The following is a 19,682-nucleotide window of genomic DNA, read 5'->3' on the forward strand; positions in this document are numbered from 1 at the left end:
GCTTAGCTTTTTTTGTTCTGGGAAGATAAAAGTTGCCCGTTCTCACCTAATTAACTGATACTCCATGTCCAGGGCTTTATCCGTTTGGATCACCAACTCCTTGACCCGCTCTCTGTGACTTCCCCCACCCCTCTGAGTTTCAGTTTCCTCTGGGCTCCATTCTCCAGCCCCCAGCGGATCTGGTCAGTCCCACCCCTGGGTGGGAGTGATCAGGGGGCTCTGGCCCAGGATTTCTCACCCTGGAAGGCAGCTCCAAGTCAACAAGAGAAGTGGGCCTCGGGTACGAACCTGGCAGCTCAGGAGTGGGTGCACCACTCACCCCACACAAAAAGATGAAAAAGCGCAAAGAGCTCAATGCGTTGATCGGCTTGGCTGGGGACAGAAGAAAGAAGTCTAAAAAAGGTTCAAGCAGCCATCGTCTGCTTCGCACCGAGCCACCTGACTCAGACTCCGAGTCCAGCTCAGAAGAGGAAGAGGAATTTGGTGTCGCTGGAAATCACTCTCGCTTTGTCAAGTGAGTGATGCAGTAGTGGGGGTTAATACAGGCAAAAATCAACTCCTTGCACTACTACTAAAGGGACAAATAAATGGGAAGGAGAGGGAAGTCCTTAAGAGAAAAAAGGGGATGTAGGCTTTGAAAGGCAAAAAAGGGAGAAAAGGAGTTAGAGAAGGTGAATTCAGATCCTTAATGAAGAATAAGTTAGAGTCAGCCCTTACCTGTGGAAAGAAGAACTCTCAATCTAAGGTGGAAGTGTGGACTGGGGGAATGTGCCAAGAGCCCAGGGAGTAGTAAAGATGCTAAGAATAGAGACAGAGGAGCAGAGAAGAGAGACTAGACCTTTAAAAAAAAATGTAGGAGAAGGGGCTGGAGGAGTGGCTCAAGTGGTAAGAGTGCCTGCCTACCAAGGTTGATGCCCTGAGTTCAAACCCCAGTACCATCAAAAAAAAGAAAAAAAATGTAAGAGAGTCAAGGGCCTTAAGACTGCTAATTATTTTGTGTGCTCTTAATGAGCATCTTGGTGATGGGGGACTTGTGGTAAGGGACATACTGTAGAAAGTATGAGCCTTGAGAATAGTTAGAGGGTAAGGGGCAAAAAGGCAACTTTTAGGTAGAGCAACCACTAAATGAAGCAAGTGGTGAGCTTTGAGGACTTTGGGGATCAGGTCCTACATTGGAAAAGGGCTAAGTAGAACCTCAAAGGTGCCCTTGGGCCCTGTCAGCATACTAAAAAAAAAGAGGATTCTGTTGAGGATGGAGAAGTAAAGGCTAGGCAGAAGACATTGGATCCTTTGTGTGTTTGTTTGCTTGAATGTCTTTAGCCTTTTATTTTTGTTGAAGAAGAGTTTGGTTTCTAGTGTCAGATTAGACAGTTAAGGGCAATCCTTAACTGTTTGAGGTATGAAGATACAATGAAATGTTAATCCTGAAATACTTACCCTACTAGGTTAGTTTAAACCTTGAAGACTGGATGGAGTTTGCTGTGAAATCTGCTATTTCTGTTTCCTTCCGAGCCAATCAGTTAGAGTGCATCAAGTGTCCACTTAAACCTACAGATCTTATTTCTTCCATTCCGTTTACAGTAGAACTTGCTAAATGTTTGTGACGTTTCAATAAACTGAAACAAGGTCCATTAGAGTAAGTAAACATACTTTGAAAGAGAGAAATAGATAGGTAAATTACAGTGCAGTGATGAAATTACATAGAACCCTGGTTTTTACACTTTTTTTTTTTCTTGGCAGTACTGGGGATTGAACCCAGAGTCTCATGCTAGGCAGGCACTCTCTCTGTCATTAAGCGAACACCCCCCAGCCTTTGTCTTTAATTTTACTTTATTTTGAGACACCACCTCATCAAGTTACTCGGGCTGGCCTCAAACTTGTAATCCTCCTGCTTTAGCCTCCCAAGTAGCTAGGATTACAGGCATGCACCACTATGCCTGGCTTGCTTTTTACACTTTTCTAACTGAGCTTATCTCCAAAGACCTCTCTAGTGAATTAGTCATGATAGTAGTGATCTACAGAGCCCACAGGTGCTACCCAGGGCCCACAGGAATTCTCTGTTTCTTGTACATTTTGAAACCTTTGGACCCAATAGAACTTTTCATAGGTCATTTTATTTAGTAATTTTCAGCCTGCTGCTATTTAGATATAAGTGCAATACCCTACCTACTGATTATTCATTAGCAAAGATAATTGCATGGCAACGCACATACACTGTTTCTGATAAAACTGTACCCATACTAACTTTCATACTAACGGTTGAATTTGTTCTTATGATAGGGGAGACTATTTACGATGCTGCAAGATCTGTTATCCCCTCTGTGCTTTTGTCATCCTCGCGGCCTGTGTTGTGGCCTGTGTTGGCTTGGTGTGGATGCAGGTTGCTCTCAAGGAGGATCTGGATGCCCTCAAGGAAAAATTTAGAACAAGTAAGTGGTCACCCTTTTTAGGGAATAATCTTGGGCCCACTTCTAGGTTCTAGGACAAATTAGCCATGCAGAACTAGGAGTTTTGTCCACTCTAGTGAGCAGTTACATATTCTGTTCAGTATTTTTATATTCTTTCTCATCTGTCAGCTTGAATATCATAACATTTATTCGTTTTTAAACCCAAAAACAGAGTCAGTGCTTATGTACCACCAGGACAAGTAGCATCTGAAATAATGACATTATAGTGAACTCTTAGAGTGCAGAAGAGAAGAGCTACAGCCCAGGAGTCTAGACCCTTAGGTAACCCCCACCTGTGGCCTGAACCTTCCCCAGGTGTAAAGTGGCAATGACAACACTGGACTGTTTCCTTCTATCTCATAGGACCAGTTGAGAAAGAATGTGGGAGTGTCTGTCAATTGATTTCCTCTTAAGAAACACATAGGAACATAGGACTAGGCAATAATAATTGTAATAGCCAACCTTATAGAATTCCTGCTATCACAAATAAATCATTCCCAAAACAGTCTTTTTTTTTTTTTTTTTTTTTTTTTGCAGTACTTGAGGTTGAATTTAGGGCCTCTCACTTGGTAGGTAGGTGTACTACTACTTGTCACTCTACCAGCTTCCACAAAAATGGTCCTTTGAGATGAGTATTACTATATATATTTTTTGTGTGTGCTTAAAAAAAAAACAGAAACTTAGCTGGGCCTGGTGAATCATGCCTATAATCCTAACTACTTGGAAGACAGAGATCAGGGGGATCATAATTCAAGGTCATCCTGGACAAAAAGTTCATGAGATTTCCCCCTGCACCCCCACCTCAACCAATAAAAAGCTGAACATGTTGCACACATCTGTCATCCTAGCTATAGGGAAAAGATCAAGTTCCAGACCTGCCCCAGCATAAACCTGACACCCTATTCAGAAAAATAACTAAATGAGAAGGGCTGGGGTCACAGCTCAAGTGATAGAATGCCTGCCTAGGAAGTACAGGTTCAAACCCCAGTACTGCCAAAAAAAAGAAGTTTAGAAGAATATGTAACTTGTTCAGTGATTAAGTGTGGCAGATCTAAGACTTACACCTGATCTTCTTGCCCCCTTGCTGCCCAAGTCTATGATTAGAACCACTACTATACTATACTATACTCTGCTTATTAGTGACCTTACCTGTTTCTAGGGAAAAGAACATTTTTAAATACCACTAATGAGTGTTACCATTTTAAAGTTTTAGGAAATCCTTTGATTCTTTGAAGTAAATTACATATTCATGAAGGGTTTGATAGTACCTACTTTGAACACTACAAAACTGACAGAAATATTTGTCTCCTGAATAGTTTTAAGGTTTATGGGTCTTTTCAAGTTAAAAGTATGATATTCACTAATCATAAAGTTACATTTTATACATCCAAACTGCTTTTTTGAAAGGTATATTAGCATAGTAGCTTCAACCAGATTTAATTTAATTTTTTTCTTTTTAAGCAACACTGAAATTTTTGGTTCTGGATTTCGAGGGTGTAATTTTCTAACTAAGCTAAGGAATTAGTTTCAACTTAAATTACAAATATGCTGACCTTAATAGCATTAGCAACACCAGGAAAGTGACCACAGGCTTTCTCAAGGCTTTTCTGGTTCCAGAACTAGAATTAGAGTTCTTAGTTTCCATCTTCAGCCTAGGAGATCACAACTTCTTACCTTTCCTTCACCCATGTTCTCTTAGCTACCTATAATTATTCAGGTGCTGAAACTGACCTAGGGACAGCAATCCTCAGTGTTAATGTAATAGTGCCTCTGGTAATGTTACTTGAAAAATAATGTTGAAATACTCACTTTGGTTTTCATCTGAGTTTCTGATTCAGGAAATGGAATTAGGTAAGCCACAATCATCTTGACCTACATAAATTTCCTCTTAATAGTTAAATCAGTAGAGCATAAGAAAGAATGAGATTTGTACCCTACTTTTTTTTTGTTTTGGGGTTTTTGGGTGTTTTTTTTTTCTCTGCTTAATGATTGTCCTTACAGTATCACACAGTGTTTCTAAGACCAGTATTTTCTTTATATGTAACAAGTCATCATAACTTGAAAACAAGGGTCCCAGAAACAATGTTTAACCATCCTAAGTATCCACTGAACACACCCCTCTGTACCATTAACTCTCCATAATTAGTTGGGCTTCCTAGGCTTGTGCCTCAGCTTGTTTTGATCACATATAGCAATTACATATTTATACATTTCAAAACATTGCTCTAAATTAAAACCACACTAAGATTCCACCTCACCCCTGTTAGAACAGCCATCATTAGCAACACCACCAACAACAGGTGTTGGCGAGGATGCGGGGAAAAAGGAACCCTCTTACACTGTTGGTGGGAATGTAAACTAGTACAACCACTCTGGAAAAAAATTTGGAGGCTACTTAAAAAGCTAAACATTGATCTACCATTTGATCCAGCAATACCACTCTTAGGGATATACCCAAAAGACTGTGACACAGGTTACTCCAGAGGCACCTGCACACCCATGTTTATTGCAGCACTATTCACCATAGCCAAGTTATGGAAACAGTCAAGATGCCCCACTACTGACGAATGGATCAAGAAAATGTGGTATCTATACTCAATGGAATTTTATGCAGCCATGAAGAAGAACGAAATGTTATCATTTGCTGGTAAATGGATGGAATTGGAGAACATCATTCTAAGTGAGGTTAGCCTGGCCCAAAAGACCAAAAATCGTATGTTCTCCCTCAAATGCGGACATTAGATCAAGGGCAAACACAACAAGGGGATTGGACTTTGAGCACATGATAAAAGCGAGAGCACACAGGGGAGGTGTGAGAATAGGTAAGACATCTAAAAAATTAGCTAGCATTTGGTGGCCTCAACACAGAGAAACTAAAGCAGATACCTTAAAAGCAACTGAGGCCAATAGGAGAAGGGGACTAGGAACTAGAGAAAAGGTTAGATCAAGAAGAATTAACCTAGAAGGTAACACACATGCACAGGAAATCAATGCGAGTCAACTCCCTGTATAGCTATCCTTATCTCAACTAGCAAAAACCCTTGTTCCTTCCTATTATGGCTTTTACTCTCTCTTCAACAAAATTAGAGATAAGGGCAAAATAGTTTCTGCCGGGTATTGAGGGGGTTGGGGGGAGAGGGAGGGAGCGGAGTGGGTGGTAAGGGAGGGGGTGGGGGCAGAGGGGAGAAATGACCCAAGCCTTGTATGCACATATGAATAATAAAACAATAAAAATTAAAAAAAAAAAAAAAAAAACATTGCTCTATTCTGCCCTCTAGGGATTCCTTTTTCCAACTGTTGTTTGCCTATGTTTATAGGATACCCAGGATACCTTAACTGAGCTTTTCAGAAAATTTCTTTGTTTAGAAAATGTAGGACACATAGTAAACTTGATTGTCAGTCAGCAAATATTTATTGAGCACTTGTTAATACCCATCTCTAGAAATAGTATATTGAGGAGATGCCTGGAATTATAGCTTAGGCCATGGAGCCAGATTCTTACCACTGAGCAATATTCCCCCTGAGACCCTGACTAAATTTGTCAGCTATCTGAATGAATCAGGTTTATAATTGTCAATCCAGATGTTTTTCTGCCTTTTATTTGCTCTGATAGAAACATTAGCACTTATAATATCTAAAAACAAAACTTCCTGAAGGAGGGTAGAGGATGGGGCCTAGATTGTAAGTCTATAAGCTGGACTATTGTTAACTGTTTGCCTAAGAGTTTTTTGTGAAGACCAATTATCTTAACTAAATGGGGGTCAGTCTTGTTTTTGAATTATGCTTCTACTTTAAATATATTTTATTAAGTTAATTTTTACTTCTTATTTTCAACAAAACAGTGGAATTCACTGGTTCAAATAAGACTACCTGCTTATTTGGCCTTAATATCTTTTGAGAAATTCAGAGGTCTTTATTCATTTCAATAAATTTTCCAAGGTACTTGTGAGGCAAGAAGGGAGGGACTAATAAAATATCCAAAATGGAAAGCAAAAGCAGGTAGGCTTGAATTTTTCTTTGCAGTCAAGTAATTTGATCCATAAGTGAAAAGTACTGCAGACCTTGAAACTCTGAACTTGGTGTCTTTTTTCCAGAATCAGTTATTTCAAAAGACCTCCATAATGATTCTAAGGAAAATTCTATTCCCAGCCATTCCTCTTTGTCATTCCACTGTGAGACATTAGAGTAAAGGATAAAACTTTGGAAGAGAAGGAAATATATCAGGCATCTCCTTTTCTGGCCATACAGGCAAGGTAGTGAGTGGTTGGGTGTTTAGTACAGAATTTATAAATGGCCTGGTGCAAATGAGGGCTTTAGATGTATCTATCACATCTGAAGTATACTTAAAAGAGTATTGTTCCTAGGAGCAGAATGTTTGACATGAATCTTGGCTTCTCATTACTAACAATAAAATTTGGACAAGTCATGTATTCTTTCTGAGCTTTCATTTTCTTATCCATAAACCATGAAGTTGTATTATTGCCACTAAAGCACTTTGGCCATTCCTCTATTATACCATACACTATATAATAATCCTGTGACCATACCTTACTTCCCCTCTAGACTGAGAGCTTCAGGGTCTTTTGTATACTGTATACACTGGTGACAGGTATAGAGCTGGTACTCAGTAGTGGATTCATAACAAGTTATTGAATAATAATTAGTTAAAAGTTTACTGCAAATTATAAAGGCTATATAAATATGAAGTATTGTTATCATTATATATGTTATCTTTAAAATGTATGTGCAGAAATTTCCATTCCCTGATCTTTTTTTCTTTATTTCTTTATTTTGGTGGCACTTGGGTTTGAACTCAGAGCCTCATGCTTGCTAGGCAGGCAAGTGTCTAATCTTAAAGATGAGAAAAATCAAAAGAACTAGGTAAATTATTTTAAGAATAAACATATTAAATTTTAAATAAGTTGCCTTCCATGCTGAAAGAACATGAATTAGTAATAATAAGTTGTTTGTTTGCTATACTCCCTCCCATTTATGTAATAAAAGTGTTTCTACTTGGCTTATCCCCTTTTGGCTCATATACTTCTCAGGATCCAGAGTGTTCTCAGAGCTTGTCAGCTTTATATATTTATTAGCTGATAATTGCAACTCAGATTCTTTATGTGTTTGTCTTATTTCCTTTTCCACTTCTACCTCCTACTTAATACATATAGACTTCAGGAAAGAGAGAGACCTTCCACCACCACCACCACCACCACCCCTTAGGATGTTTGACCGCTTTATTGTGAGGTGAACATGATAACCACCACACTACAGAAACAACTTGACCACTTTATTATGGCAGACATTGATGAGTTGGGTTTTTCTTTATAACCTAGCTGAAAATGCATAGGAAATATAGTGACATAAGAGCTGCATTCATTTAGACTGAGTAGTGAAATGTTCTTACTGTCTGAGATAAATACATTCCTAATAAACCAAGCATAAATCAAATGCTACACTAAAAGGACTTAAGAAAGTATTATTTATAATAAATCCTTTGGTATGTATTTTTTTAAATGAATAAATATATCTAATTTTTTTTCATTCTGAATTTTTCTATAGTAGGCTTTCTTAAAATAAGGATAGTACCACCACCCTCAGTTTTTGTGGGGTTTATTGTTTTTGCTTATTTGGATTTTCGTTTGTTGAATTTTCTTTGTTAGATTGAAGAGTTAGATAAAGTGATGAGAAATGTGATTGGGAGGTAAGAAAAGGCCAGATTTATTCAGGTAGTTATTATTTGTTGAGTGACCATAATGTACCAGGTACATTCTCTAAGTGCAAACCGTACAGAAATGAACAAAATCAAGTCTTGGAGCTTACGTTTTAGTGAATTGTTTTATATTTGGTTCTTTATGCTAATTTTTGGTTTTCAAGAACATATAACTATCAGGCAATCTGTGACTTAAAAAAAAAAGATGTAGGTTTTATTCTGGAGAACAGGCCATTATCAATATTTTATTTTCCATTAAAAAGGAAAATGCTTTTTAAAGAAAAAAGAGAAAGAACTGTCTCAGGCCTCTGTCTTCAGGCTGACAAATTTCTAAGCTATTCAGAAGATGTTGTTTCCTAAAGAAAAGTCCAAATATCACCCTATACTTCACCTAGCATATTCCTTTATCTTCTGTTCATCTTGAGATTTTGAGTTAAGAAAACACTACTATTTATGAAAAAGATTAAAAATCTTAACCCTCATAATAATATTTGAAAGGTGGTAAGACTCCACCTTAAAGTTGGCCAATTTAAAGTAGAAAAAAGAGATTTATGCTCTTAGAAGTATAATTTATAATGTCACCTTGGAAAAAAATAGAAAAATATATATAATATCACCTTGAGCATTAATGGAGTAAGGTTCATAAGTCTTCATTGACTAATCAAAAAGTTCATTATTTGGGCTGGTCAGTACCTACAAAAAGTTCATTAGATGGACTGGTCAGTACCTAACATTTATCACTTATTGTATTGTATGTCTGGTTAGCTGTGTTAAGTGCTTTATAGCCATTCTCAATTATAACACTCCTGGGAAGTATATCTTATCATTATATGATAGATGAGAAAATGAGGTTCAAAGAATTAGAATAATTTGCTCAAAATCATAGTAAGTTACAGAGTAGAAATTCATATCCAACTCTTTTTGTTCATGTTCTTTGTTATAATTTTTAGTCACTTGCCTTCTTTGTTGTTTTGTAGTGCCAGGATTGAACGGAGGGCCTTTCACATGCTAGGCTAGGACTATATCAATGAGCCACACCCCCAGCCCAAGTCACCTGTCTTTTAAAAATTTCATTGCCAGTAGTGAAGTAGCTCCAGCTAAAATGGAGATTTAGTGTTAAAGGTACACATTTACATAAATAAAAGAATAATGTAGTTTGTAAATATGGATTAAATCATTATCATCCCAGAATTATATTAATTCATCTTCTTTTCTACCCTGTGATCACTTTTTCATCTTGGGACCATGAAGGAACCTTGCATCTGTTTATGATTGTTCTTATTTTTGCTTTTAGTGGAATCTAATCAGAAAAGCTCATTCCAGGAAATTCCCAAACTTAATGAAGAACTACTCAACAAACAAAAACAACTTGAGAAGATTGAATCTGGAGAGCTGGGCTTGAGCAAAGTCTGGATCAACATCACAGAAATGAATAAGCAGGTAGCAAAAGTATGATTTTATTTCTGTGTTAAGATACCAATATTTAGGTTGGTTGGTTGTTTAGTATGAATTTATAAGTATAGGAAATTCACTTTAGGTTGTTTGACTTTTTAATTACCAAAATTTAAAATGCACTTACCAAATATTTTAAATGCTAATCCTTTCTGCAAATGAAGAGTTCCACCAAGTTAGAGCAGTATAGAGGAAGTTGGGGAAAAAAAAATTTTTTTTTTTCCCCCATGGGACTAGGGTCTAAGCAGGTGCCATACCATATGAACCACATTTGCCTGGGCTAGCCTTGAACTATGATCCTCCCAGTATTAGCCTGCCAAGTAGCTAGGATTACAGGTGTGAGCCACCAGCACCCAGCTGGGAGTTGGAAATTCTTAGTCAACTTTTTCTGTGAAACAGTGTAGGTATCAAATAGAAAAGGAGTGTTACCTACACCAACCCAAAGAAAAATAGATAGCTTATTGTTATTAGATAATAAGCTTTATTTTGTTTAAGAGTTTATAAACTTACAGATTCAGCCTTGTGGTGTACTACTATATACTGTCCTAAAATAAATCTGGAAACCATCAATAGCTAATTGTAGTCCGTCTAGAATAGCATAGGAGCAGGCGGTAGAGTTAGTTAAATACCAGGCAAGCAAGCATAGAGCATAAGCTTTTCCAGTCCCTAAGTTGTTCAGAGCTCAGTAGACATTGCTTCCAGAAGGAAGAATCTACCGAAGAAAAGACATTAATTTTAAGGGTGTTGATAAGCATTTTGTATGTATAAGGGTCTAAAGTTATTACTGGATAACCATAGTCCCTGTCCTAGTTTTTTCAGTTTAGTTAGAAAACATAATGGTCATCGAAAACAAAACTGAAGTACCAAATGAATGGTATACATGCAAAGTTCTTAAAAATAAATATATTGTCTTTGTTGGGACTAAGAAGATATTCTCTTCAGAAGAGTCACAAAGTCCAGAATGAGCCAGTAGGAAGAAGCACTGTGCTAGAAGAAAGTGCTTGAAAATATTTCTGAGGTTACACCTTTCAGTAGCAGTTTAGGAATGGGGCAGTTCAGTACTTAAAACCAAAGATTAGTGGCCTAGGGAAGAGACTTTTAAACTTTTGCCCGAAACAGTAAGGAATGTTTTACATCATTGCCCAATAAACACCTACATAACTGTGCTATGGCTTGAATGTGTTCTCTAGTTCATGCTTTGGAAACTTAATCCCCAGATTCATATGTTAATTGTATTTGGAGGTAGAGCATTTGGGAGATAATTAGAATTAAACAAGATTCTGAAGATAGAGCCTCCATGATGGTATTATAAGAGGAAGAGAGACTCAAGCTAGCACACTTGTTCTTTTCATCACATTTGCATGTTGCCCTCTGTTATGTTATGATGCAGAAAAAAGGCCCTCACTAGATGCTGGCTTCCCAGACTATAGATAGAACCTTGAGCTAAATAAACCCAGTGTGTGGTATTCAGTTATAGCAACAGAAAATGGACTTAAGGCATTGTATGGAACCAAAATGGGTTTCTTTTTTTTTTGATGGTACTGGAGTTTGACTCTGGACCTCACACTTGCTAGGCAAGTACCCTACCACTTGAGCTACCCTTCCAGCCCTGTGTTGGGTATTTTTTTGAGATAGGGTCTTGCTTTTTGCCCAGGCTGGCCTTGAACCTCGATCCTCCTGATATCTGCCTCCTGAATAGCTAAGATTACAGGCATGAGCCACCATTGCCCAGCTGAAATAAGTTTCCAAAAGCAGTCGCTCACCTGTAATATATATATCATGCTTTATGATATTTTATTTTCTATTCATTTCTATTTTGGTTTTTTTGACAATGCATGAAGTAATTGCTAGGTTTGAGCACCTAGTATTTTTTTATTGTTTATTTATTCATATGTGCATACACTGTTTGGGCTATTTCTGGCCCCTGCCCTCTGTCTCCCACCCCCTGCCTCTGTCCCCAATCCCCCTCATTTCCAGGCAGAATCTGTTCTTCCCTCTTCTCCAGTTTTGTTGAAGAGAAGACATAAGCAGTAATAAGAACGACATAGTGTTTTTGCTAGTTTGAGATAAGGATAGCTATACAGAGAGATTCCTAACATTAGCACTTAGTATTTATTACTAGTTGTCATTTATCTTTTAAATCTGAGTAATTAGGAATAAACAGATATTCATTCCTTTTGTGCATTCTTTTGAATAGGGTAAACTTTAGCCTTGCTTATATTCACTTAGCAAATGAACAATTTGACCAGAGTTTATGTCAAGTGAAAGTAGACTACACTGGTGCTCTGAAGCCTGTCTCCTGCCTCTTTCCTGAGGCAATCATAGAGTTAACCATTCTAAGACAAAGATGAGATTATTTAGCATGAAGAGGCAAAAATCAGCTGTCTATTTCCCATTTCCTTCTTATAAATTGACACAGAAGGAGTCAAAGTGGAAATTGGTACTTGGTGTGAGAAGACACATAGATTTTCAAATCTTTGGTTTTGGTTTCTGAGTTCTCTTTAACCAGGAATCTGGACACATACCAAAAAAAATCATTTTATTCTTGGCCTGACCATTGTTAATGCAAGAAGTTCCTGAGAAGGTAGATATGTAGGGAAGTTTATCTCAACCTAGGGCTTTATATATGAAACTGGGTTGAACTGAAACCCTTTTCCATTTTAACTTTGATATACCTTCAGGGATTCTGGGACGATGCAAAGGAATTTTCTGCTGACCTAGGCCCGGAAAAGTAGGCAGTGGTGAAACAGAGCTTCGTGTAGTTTCCAAAGGGAGCTTGGCACTCTCTTAGTGGTTTTTCTAAAATTAATGTTGTACATCTCTGATAGTCTATTCAATTAAGAGGCATTTGTCCTGGACCAAAATAAGTATAAAAATAAAATTAATATTTAACTGTTTCTATATCTAAAGGTAACTGTCAGTTAAGATGCTTTTAGTGGCATTTTTAAAGCAATTTAGAGTGGCTTAAACAATAAGAAAATGTCTTATATCACTTAACAACTGTCCTTATCACAAAATGAGATGAAGTTAATGTAGTCTGAAAAAAAGCCATCAGTTTAAAAAAGTTAAAAATCAAAATTTGCCTTGAAAAATCTGTACTCATACTTGAAACCTCATTTACATTTCTTGTTTTATTCATGAAACCTCTAATATTATAACCATTCTTCTCGAATCCCCCACAAGCTTGTCCTAGAAACCTTAACTGGGGGGCGATGGGAGATGCCAGAAAAGATAAACAGACAAAAGACCAAACATGTACAAAGCTGGGGCCAGGTAAGCTGTGTGCTCGGATGGAGACACACCAGCCCCCTTCACCTCCAGTGAGTTTATTATATACAGTAGCAACACAAGGCGGAGAGGCATTTCTCAGGGGAGGGGGCTGACATTGTAGTCCTCGGGAATAGGAGGAACCTGTGACAGCTTCTCTCTGAACGTAAACATTAAAGGAGAAACAACTGTACTGCATCTTGCCCACTTCTGCAGCTGAGGCTATGCCAATCCAAGCATGCACTGTTCTGGGCACAACTATATTTGCTCCCTTCTGCAGTTTGGGGCTGTGCCAGACTCAAACACACAGTTTATTCAATACACCTGTCGGCTCCCAACACATTCCCTCTTGACCATTACAAAAATCTCCTTTCCTTTCTTTGAAGATCATTAATTCAATAAATGTTTACTGAGCTGCTTTTATGGGACTAGGCCTTGGATTATATCTTAGTCCATTCAGGCTGCTATAACAGAATACCTTAGACTGGGTAGTTTATAGTAACAAATTTATTGCTCACAGTTCTGAAGGATGGAAAGTCTAAGATCAAGGTGTCAGCAGATTTCAACATATAAATTTTAGGGGGACACAGATATTCAGACTGTAGTAGTTTTAAAATAAAGATATGATTCCTTTCCTCAAGGGCCTTACAGACAAATGGAAGAGACAAGAATGTAAACAATTTTAATCTGCCTGTCAAGCAATAAGAAGCAGGTTCAAATGATACTATGGGGACATATTTAAATATACAGCCAAACCAGGCTGGGGTCAGGCCAGGTGAATTCTGTAGAAAGAAAGGAGGGTACTCTCGATAAAATAGTACAGCCTGAGCTTCATAATTTGTGAGTTTCATATTCGCAAATTCACCTACTTGCTAAAATTTATTCATGATTCCAAAATCTGTACTTACAAGGCTTTTGCAATCATTCATTGGCATGCACAGCAGAAAAAAAAAAATTTGAGTCACTCACTATACAACAGAGGTTGAACAAGGCAGCATGCTGCCCTCTTGTTTCAGGTCTTGTACTATAAACAAGTGTCTTGTGGTATATTTAGTGTCACATTGTTCACATTTTTATACTTTTGTTGATTTCATTATTAAATGTTCCCCAGGCGTAGTGCTAAAGTGCTGATGCTAAGTTCAAGGAAACTGATGCACCATGTGAAGAAAATACTTATGTTAGGTAGACTTCCTTTAGGCATGACTTCTAGTGCTACTGGCTGTAAGTTCAATGTTATGAGTCAACAATATGCATTAAATAAGATGTTTAAACAGAAACACAGATAAGACAAGGTTATGTATTTCACTGACAGGTTAATGAAAATGTTGTGATCAGAAGGCTCATAGGATCCTAATCCTGAGTCCCTCAAGAGCAATGGTTTACCATTCACTAATTCAATGTTTACTTCAGCTTTTTAGATGTTCATGACCTGGTAACAAGAACTGACTATCTGTAAAAGAATAGATGATTGAAACATAGTATGTTCAGGGAATTTTAGTCCTTCCTTATGCTCTAGTTGGTAGAAAGAGGATAAAGTAAGCAAATAAGAGTCATTATGAAGAAGGCCTTTATGAAGAAAGACCTTGGGTATCCTTCTGTGTGCTTTCTGTGTCTCATTTTTAGACACTCAGCCAAATACTTTGAGATTTGTGTATGTGTGTAATTTGTGTGTGTGCGGTTTGTACTAGAAGGTTGTACTAAGAGTTTTAAGCATGTGATTATAATGATGGCAGCGGTGGTAATGATGATGACAGTTGCCATTCATTAAATATTTTCTTTCTGCAGGTGACTATTAGATGCATTACCTGTATGCTCTCCTTTCTTTGTTTCTAATAGCTATATGAAGTAAGAGGTGGTATCTCCATTTTACAGAGAAGAAAATGGAAGTTCAAAGTTTAAGTAGTTTGCTCAAGATCATACAGCTGTGTAGCAGTGCTAACATTAAAATAGTCAAGTATTTGGAGCCTGTTTTCTTTCACATTTCCTATTCTGCCTCCCATCTTTATTATACCCCATATGGGATTTAGTAGATGAAAGCCTGTGATGTTGGGCTCCCTACTTGTAATCATTCACCACTGATGATTGTTTTCATAACGTTTTCCCCTACTATTTAAAGAACACTTAATTTTAACCCCAGAGCAAAAAAAAAGGTAGAACTTTTTACTTTATCATATTAAATGATGTATTAAGCAGTTGATCTTCAGTGGCTATTTTTAATTTTGGTAATGAGTCATGTAATATGCATAAAAGTCATGATCCATCTTTTGGCTGGAATGTGGATTTTTAATGATTTCTATTTAATTCAACTTTTTAGACTCTTGAAATCACAAAATGTGACTAATAGTGATAAGAGTCCAATCTGACATTCTAGAACACATCTGAGGATAGAGACAGCAATGGGAGGGTGCCCCTCAGCTCTCCAATTTCATTACACATGTGATTTTGCTGCAGTTTTCCATGGGTTTTGTCATTACCCCATTGATCAGAAGAAGGCTGAAAAATGGAACCTAGCTTTGTATTTTATGGGACTATAGCTGAGTCCTAGTGACCAATGTGTAAGCCAGGTCTTATAAGAGAGATTCCCAAAGCAAGTTAGGTTAACTGCAGAGTTGAGTCTGCTCTCCAGAGTATACCCTTCCAGTGATGCAGCTGAAACCATAAGCCTAGAGTATTTGTGGCATGGAGAGAAGAATAACAGTACCTTACTTAATCCTGCCTGCATTGGCTTCCTCACCTCCCTGGTTAGGGGTAAAAAGGTAGCTGCCAGAATAGCCATACTGGCATTTTATGAGCCCATTACCATTCCTGAGCTACTTCTGATTAGCTCTGCCATAGCTTCAGGATATTGCTGTACCCGGGAGAATAGTTTCTACATAGATCACTCAAAGCTTGTTATCCCTTTAGGGTCTGGCCAGTTGTCAATGGAAGGAGTTTGTTTACTCCCACTGATAAAAGGTAGCCACATAATCGATAGGGCATTTGGAGTAAATATATTCTTGCCCATAAAACTGATTTTGAGCCAGTTGTATATATATACTTTGGGGTAATGAGTAAAACATACCTGGAGAGGGAGCTCTTCTTATCACTTTATAATGATCTTGAAAAGCCTAGTGTAGGGCATGTTAGCAAGGGATAGCCAAAGAAATCCATCGAACCCCTTCCAAAATTACATGATATTACTTTCCTTGTGTATTTTTTCTCTTTTTGAAAATTTCATAAGTAATATGTGAATGCATTCTTATATAAGATTTAAATAATAAAATACATATAGAACTCCTATGCAAATTTCCCTTCAGTTCCCATCTGTACTTCCAACACACAAACACTTTTGTGCTCCCAGTCCCTATAGTTGTCCACTGTCAATAATATGGGCTGCATCTTTCTAGTCCTCTTTTCCTGTATTTATAAAACCATAATAACTTTTAATATGAATTAGCTTATGGGTTAGCTTGTATATGTATAAATAAATAGAGATACTAAATGTTCTACTACTTAATTTGTTCACTGATATAACTACATCCTTAGTGACAGACACTTAGATTGTTTCTAGTGCTTTGCTTTGTTATGTGTTTGTGGTACTGGGAATCAAACCCAGGGCCTCATGCATGCAAGGCAAGCACTCTATCACTGAGGTACATCCCTAGCCCTAGTGCTTTGCTATTACATATATCGTTCATATATCTTTGTGCATGTGAGCAAGTAATCTTTAGGGAAGATTTATAGAAATGGAAATTGCTGAACAAAGAATGTAAGTGTTTCAAATTTTGAAGGTTATTCCTATATAGCCTTCTACAATTTATATACCCATGAAAATCCATGAGAATGCCTAGTTCCTTATGTCCTTTCAATTATTCCTTAATATTATTCATGTCTTCTTAAAACTATGATTGAAAACTTCCTTTATGTAATTACTACTCTTAGGAGCCTTATAGCTTACTAAGAGTATCTTCCTGTGGGCTGGGGTTTCTCATCTTTTCGTTTTTGAGTGGATAGATTTAGAATGTTGACAAGTAGTTTGCGTATTTTGGAACCCTTAAGGAGAATGAACATGTCTAAGTGCTTATTAAATTTCACTGATTTGGTATTTTTGTTTGTACCGGGTACTGTGCTAAGAGCTGTCACTGATTTGGTATTTTTGTTTGTACCGGGTACTGTGCTAAGAGCTTTAGTTACACGTACCTTTTAATTCTTATATTAGTACAGATTATCCCAAAACTTGATGCCTTAAAACAATAAATATTTATTATTTCAATTTCTGTAGGTCAGGAATTGGGGAGCAGCTTAGCAGAGTGATTCTGACTAGCATCTCTAAAATTACAAGATATGAGCCAGAGCTTCATCATCTGAAGGCTTGAAGGGCTGCAGTGTCTTTACCCACATAATTTAGCAAGAGATTTCACTTCCAACATGGTTTCTCCAACCTGTGCCTGTTTGAGTGTCCTCACAGCGTGGCAGCTAATTTCCCCAGAGTGAGTGATCCAGGAGGCAGACCACAAAGTAGAAGTTATAGTTTCTTTTATCTATGACCTAATTTCCAAAGTTACCAATTGTCACTTCCTTTTTATTCTTTTCAGTGGAAGCAATTCACTTAAGTCCAGGCCACACACAAGGGGAAGGGACTTAGGTTTCACCTCTTGAAGGGAAGATCATCAAAGAATTTGTAGATATATTTTAAATCCATCATATATCCTTCTGAGGTGGTCGTTAAGAGTTGTTGTTGTTGTTGTTATACCCACTATATTGGTGAGAAAAATAAATGCAATACTTAGTAAGTCTTATCTTGTTCTTCCTGGCCTCTCCCTTTACTTTGCTTGGACTAGGCATGTCATTGCCCATGCAGACACTTGAGTGTTCATTCTCAGCCATTCATTCAGTAAAATGCTTATTGAATTTCTGTCTTTGTGGCAGACATGTTGAGGAAAGTAAAAAAGACTGGGTGGGGTGTGTGTGCATGCGTGTCTGTGTGTCTGGGTCTGTGTTTTGTGGTATTAGGGATTGAATCCAGGGCCTCGTGTTTGTTAGGCAACTACTTTATCACCTCAGCCATGCCCCCAGTCCAGACATGCTCTTTGATCACATGGAGCTTACAGTCTTGTGAAGGAGAGAAACGTTAACCAAGTAATCGTACAAATTAGTAAATCATTGTCACTTTGAGAAATGCTATGAAGGAAAAGTACTTCTGAGCCTACTCATGCTGTTGTTCTCTACCCATTTCCATGCCATCTTCACCCTTTAACCCAGAAAGAACGCCTGCTTTATTTTTGTAATAAGACTTAACTTTTCCATCAGAGTCTAAATTGAGTCCTACATCAATAAAGCCTATCTCTTTCCACCTGCACTAATACAGTTTTTTCAGAACTTTATCTAGTATCATATTTAATGCTTATTCATTTCTAGAATGTGCACATACTGTCTCAGCTTCTTGAGGTGAGAGATCTAGTTTTCCTTCACTCCTTTCTCCTCCTCACCCCTTACATCCAGTCCCAGCAACTCATGTCACCTTGACTTCTACGACGTCTGTAGCTACTGACATTCAAACCATTATTACCTCTTACCTGGACTACACATACTGCCTTCCTTCTGATGTCTCTGTTCCACAGAACCACCATAGTAATCTTGCTACAAGCTATCTCCAGTCATGTAATTATCCTGCTTACACACACCCCTTCCCATCACAGCGCAAATACAATCCATGTCTTTGTTCTGAATTACAAAGTCTTGCCAGTTTTGACCCTTTCCTGCATTTCTGGCCTCATCCCCTTGCCTCATCTCTATCTCTCAACTCACACATTGTGTGGTCCTGCCACCTGTTTTTCTATTCTTTAAATATGCAACCTCTTTCAGTAATGAGGTATTTGGCCTAGCAATTCCCTACATTCTCTAAAGTAAACTTTCTCCAATCTTGTATGATTAATTCCTCCCTTTTATTTAGAGCTCAATTTAAATTTCATCCCTTTATAGAGGTCTTCTTGGACCTTCTGATCCAAAGTCACTCTTATCATCACCCATTTTAATGTTCTTCTAATGCTTCCCACCATCTGATATTTTTATGTAAAAATTTCTGCTTACACTGAAATATATATACCATGCAATCCCTGACATCTCTGTTCACCAATGGTATATTATAGGGCTCAGTAAATATTTGTTGTGTGAATGAAAGAGTGAGAGAAAAGCAAGAAAATGAAGGAGAATGGTCGTAAGCCTTTAAATTTACCCCTCCTAAAGGGAAAGAAGAAAATGAGAAACTGATGTCCCCAGTTCTCAGGTTCTTCATCGGACTCCCTTGTGTCCAGACCAAGCTGCTGTTCAAGAGCTATATTTAAATTCTTTGCATAGCACTCAATGCCATCTGATTCTTTCTGTTTGTTTTTCTGTCACCTTCTCCTAGTAAGAGCATGGTCTCTCATAACTTGTTTGCCCTGTCTCCTCAGCACCTATAACAGTGATTGGCACAGAGAAGATGCCAAACACTTGAAGAAATGATAGAGAATCTGGTTCTGCTTTCTCTGCTATCCTCCTGGTGCCTACCACAATGAAGTGCCCAGAAACTTTGGTGATTACTCTGTGAGGCCACTCAGTATTGCTATTGGTAGATCCTAGAATTTGGAATAGGAAAGCAGTTTGGAACCAAGACTCTGAAAAGTGTTTTGAGCCATACTGCTGGGCTTGTTAGAATGTGATCTCTGTAGCCTAAAATTGAATGTTATATAGGTTCCCCCAATCCCCATTCAAGATAGAAGTCCAGCTATTTAGAATTCTATCCCTAAGTAGCAAAAGGGAAGCCACATTTTATTTTTATTCAG

At 37.7% G+C, this 19,682-nt stretch overlaps 1 protein-coding gene across 2 annotated transcripts in view; it reads left to right on the forward strand.

The window, feature by feature from the left end:
- The first annotated feature begins 332 nt into the window (after positions 1-332).
- Positions 333-19,682, forward strand: part of Efcab14 (EF-hand calcium binding domain 14) — a 41,020-nt gene continuing 21,670 nt past the window's right edge. The window contains exons 1-3 of one of the 2 annotated variants that reach the window (XM_074080214.1): positions 333-514; positions 2,281-2,429; positions 9,455-9,609. In XM_074080214.1, the coding sequence (XP_073936315.1) occupies positions 333-514; positions 2,281-2,429; positions 9,455-9,609 (486 nt within the window). The remainder of the gene's footprint in view (positions 515-2,280; positions 2,430-9,454; positions 9,610-19,682) is intronic. The other variant, XM_020178013.2, reaches the window with a different exon arrangement.

Source organism: Castor canadensis, chromosome 7 (genome assembly GCF_047511655.1).
Source record: "Castor canadensis chromosome 7, mCasCan1.hap1v2, whole genome shotgun sequence".
In the NCBI taxonomy this organism is placed as follows: Eukaryota; Metazoa; Chordata; class Mammalia; order Rodentia; family Castoridae; genus Castor; species Castor canadensis.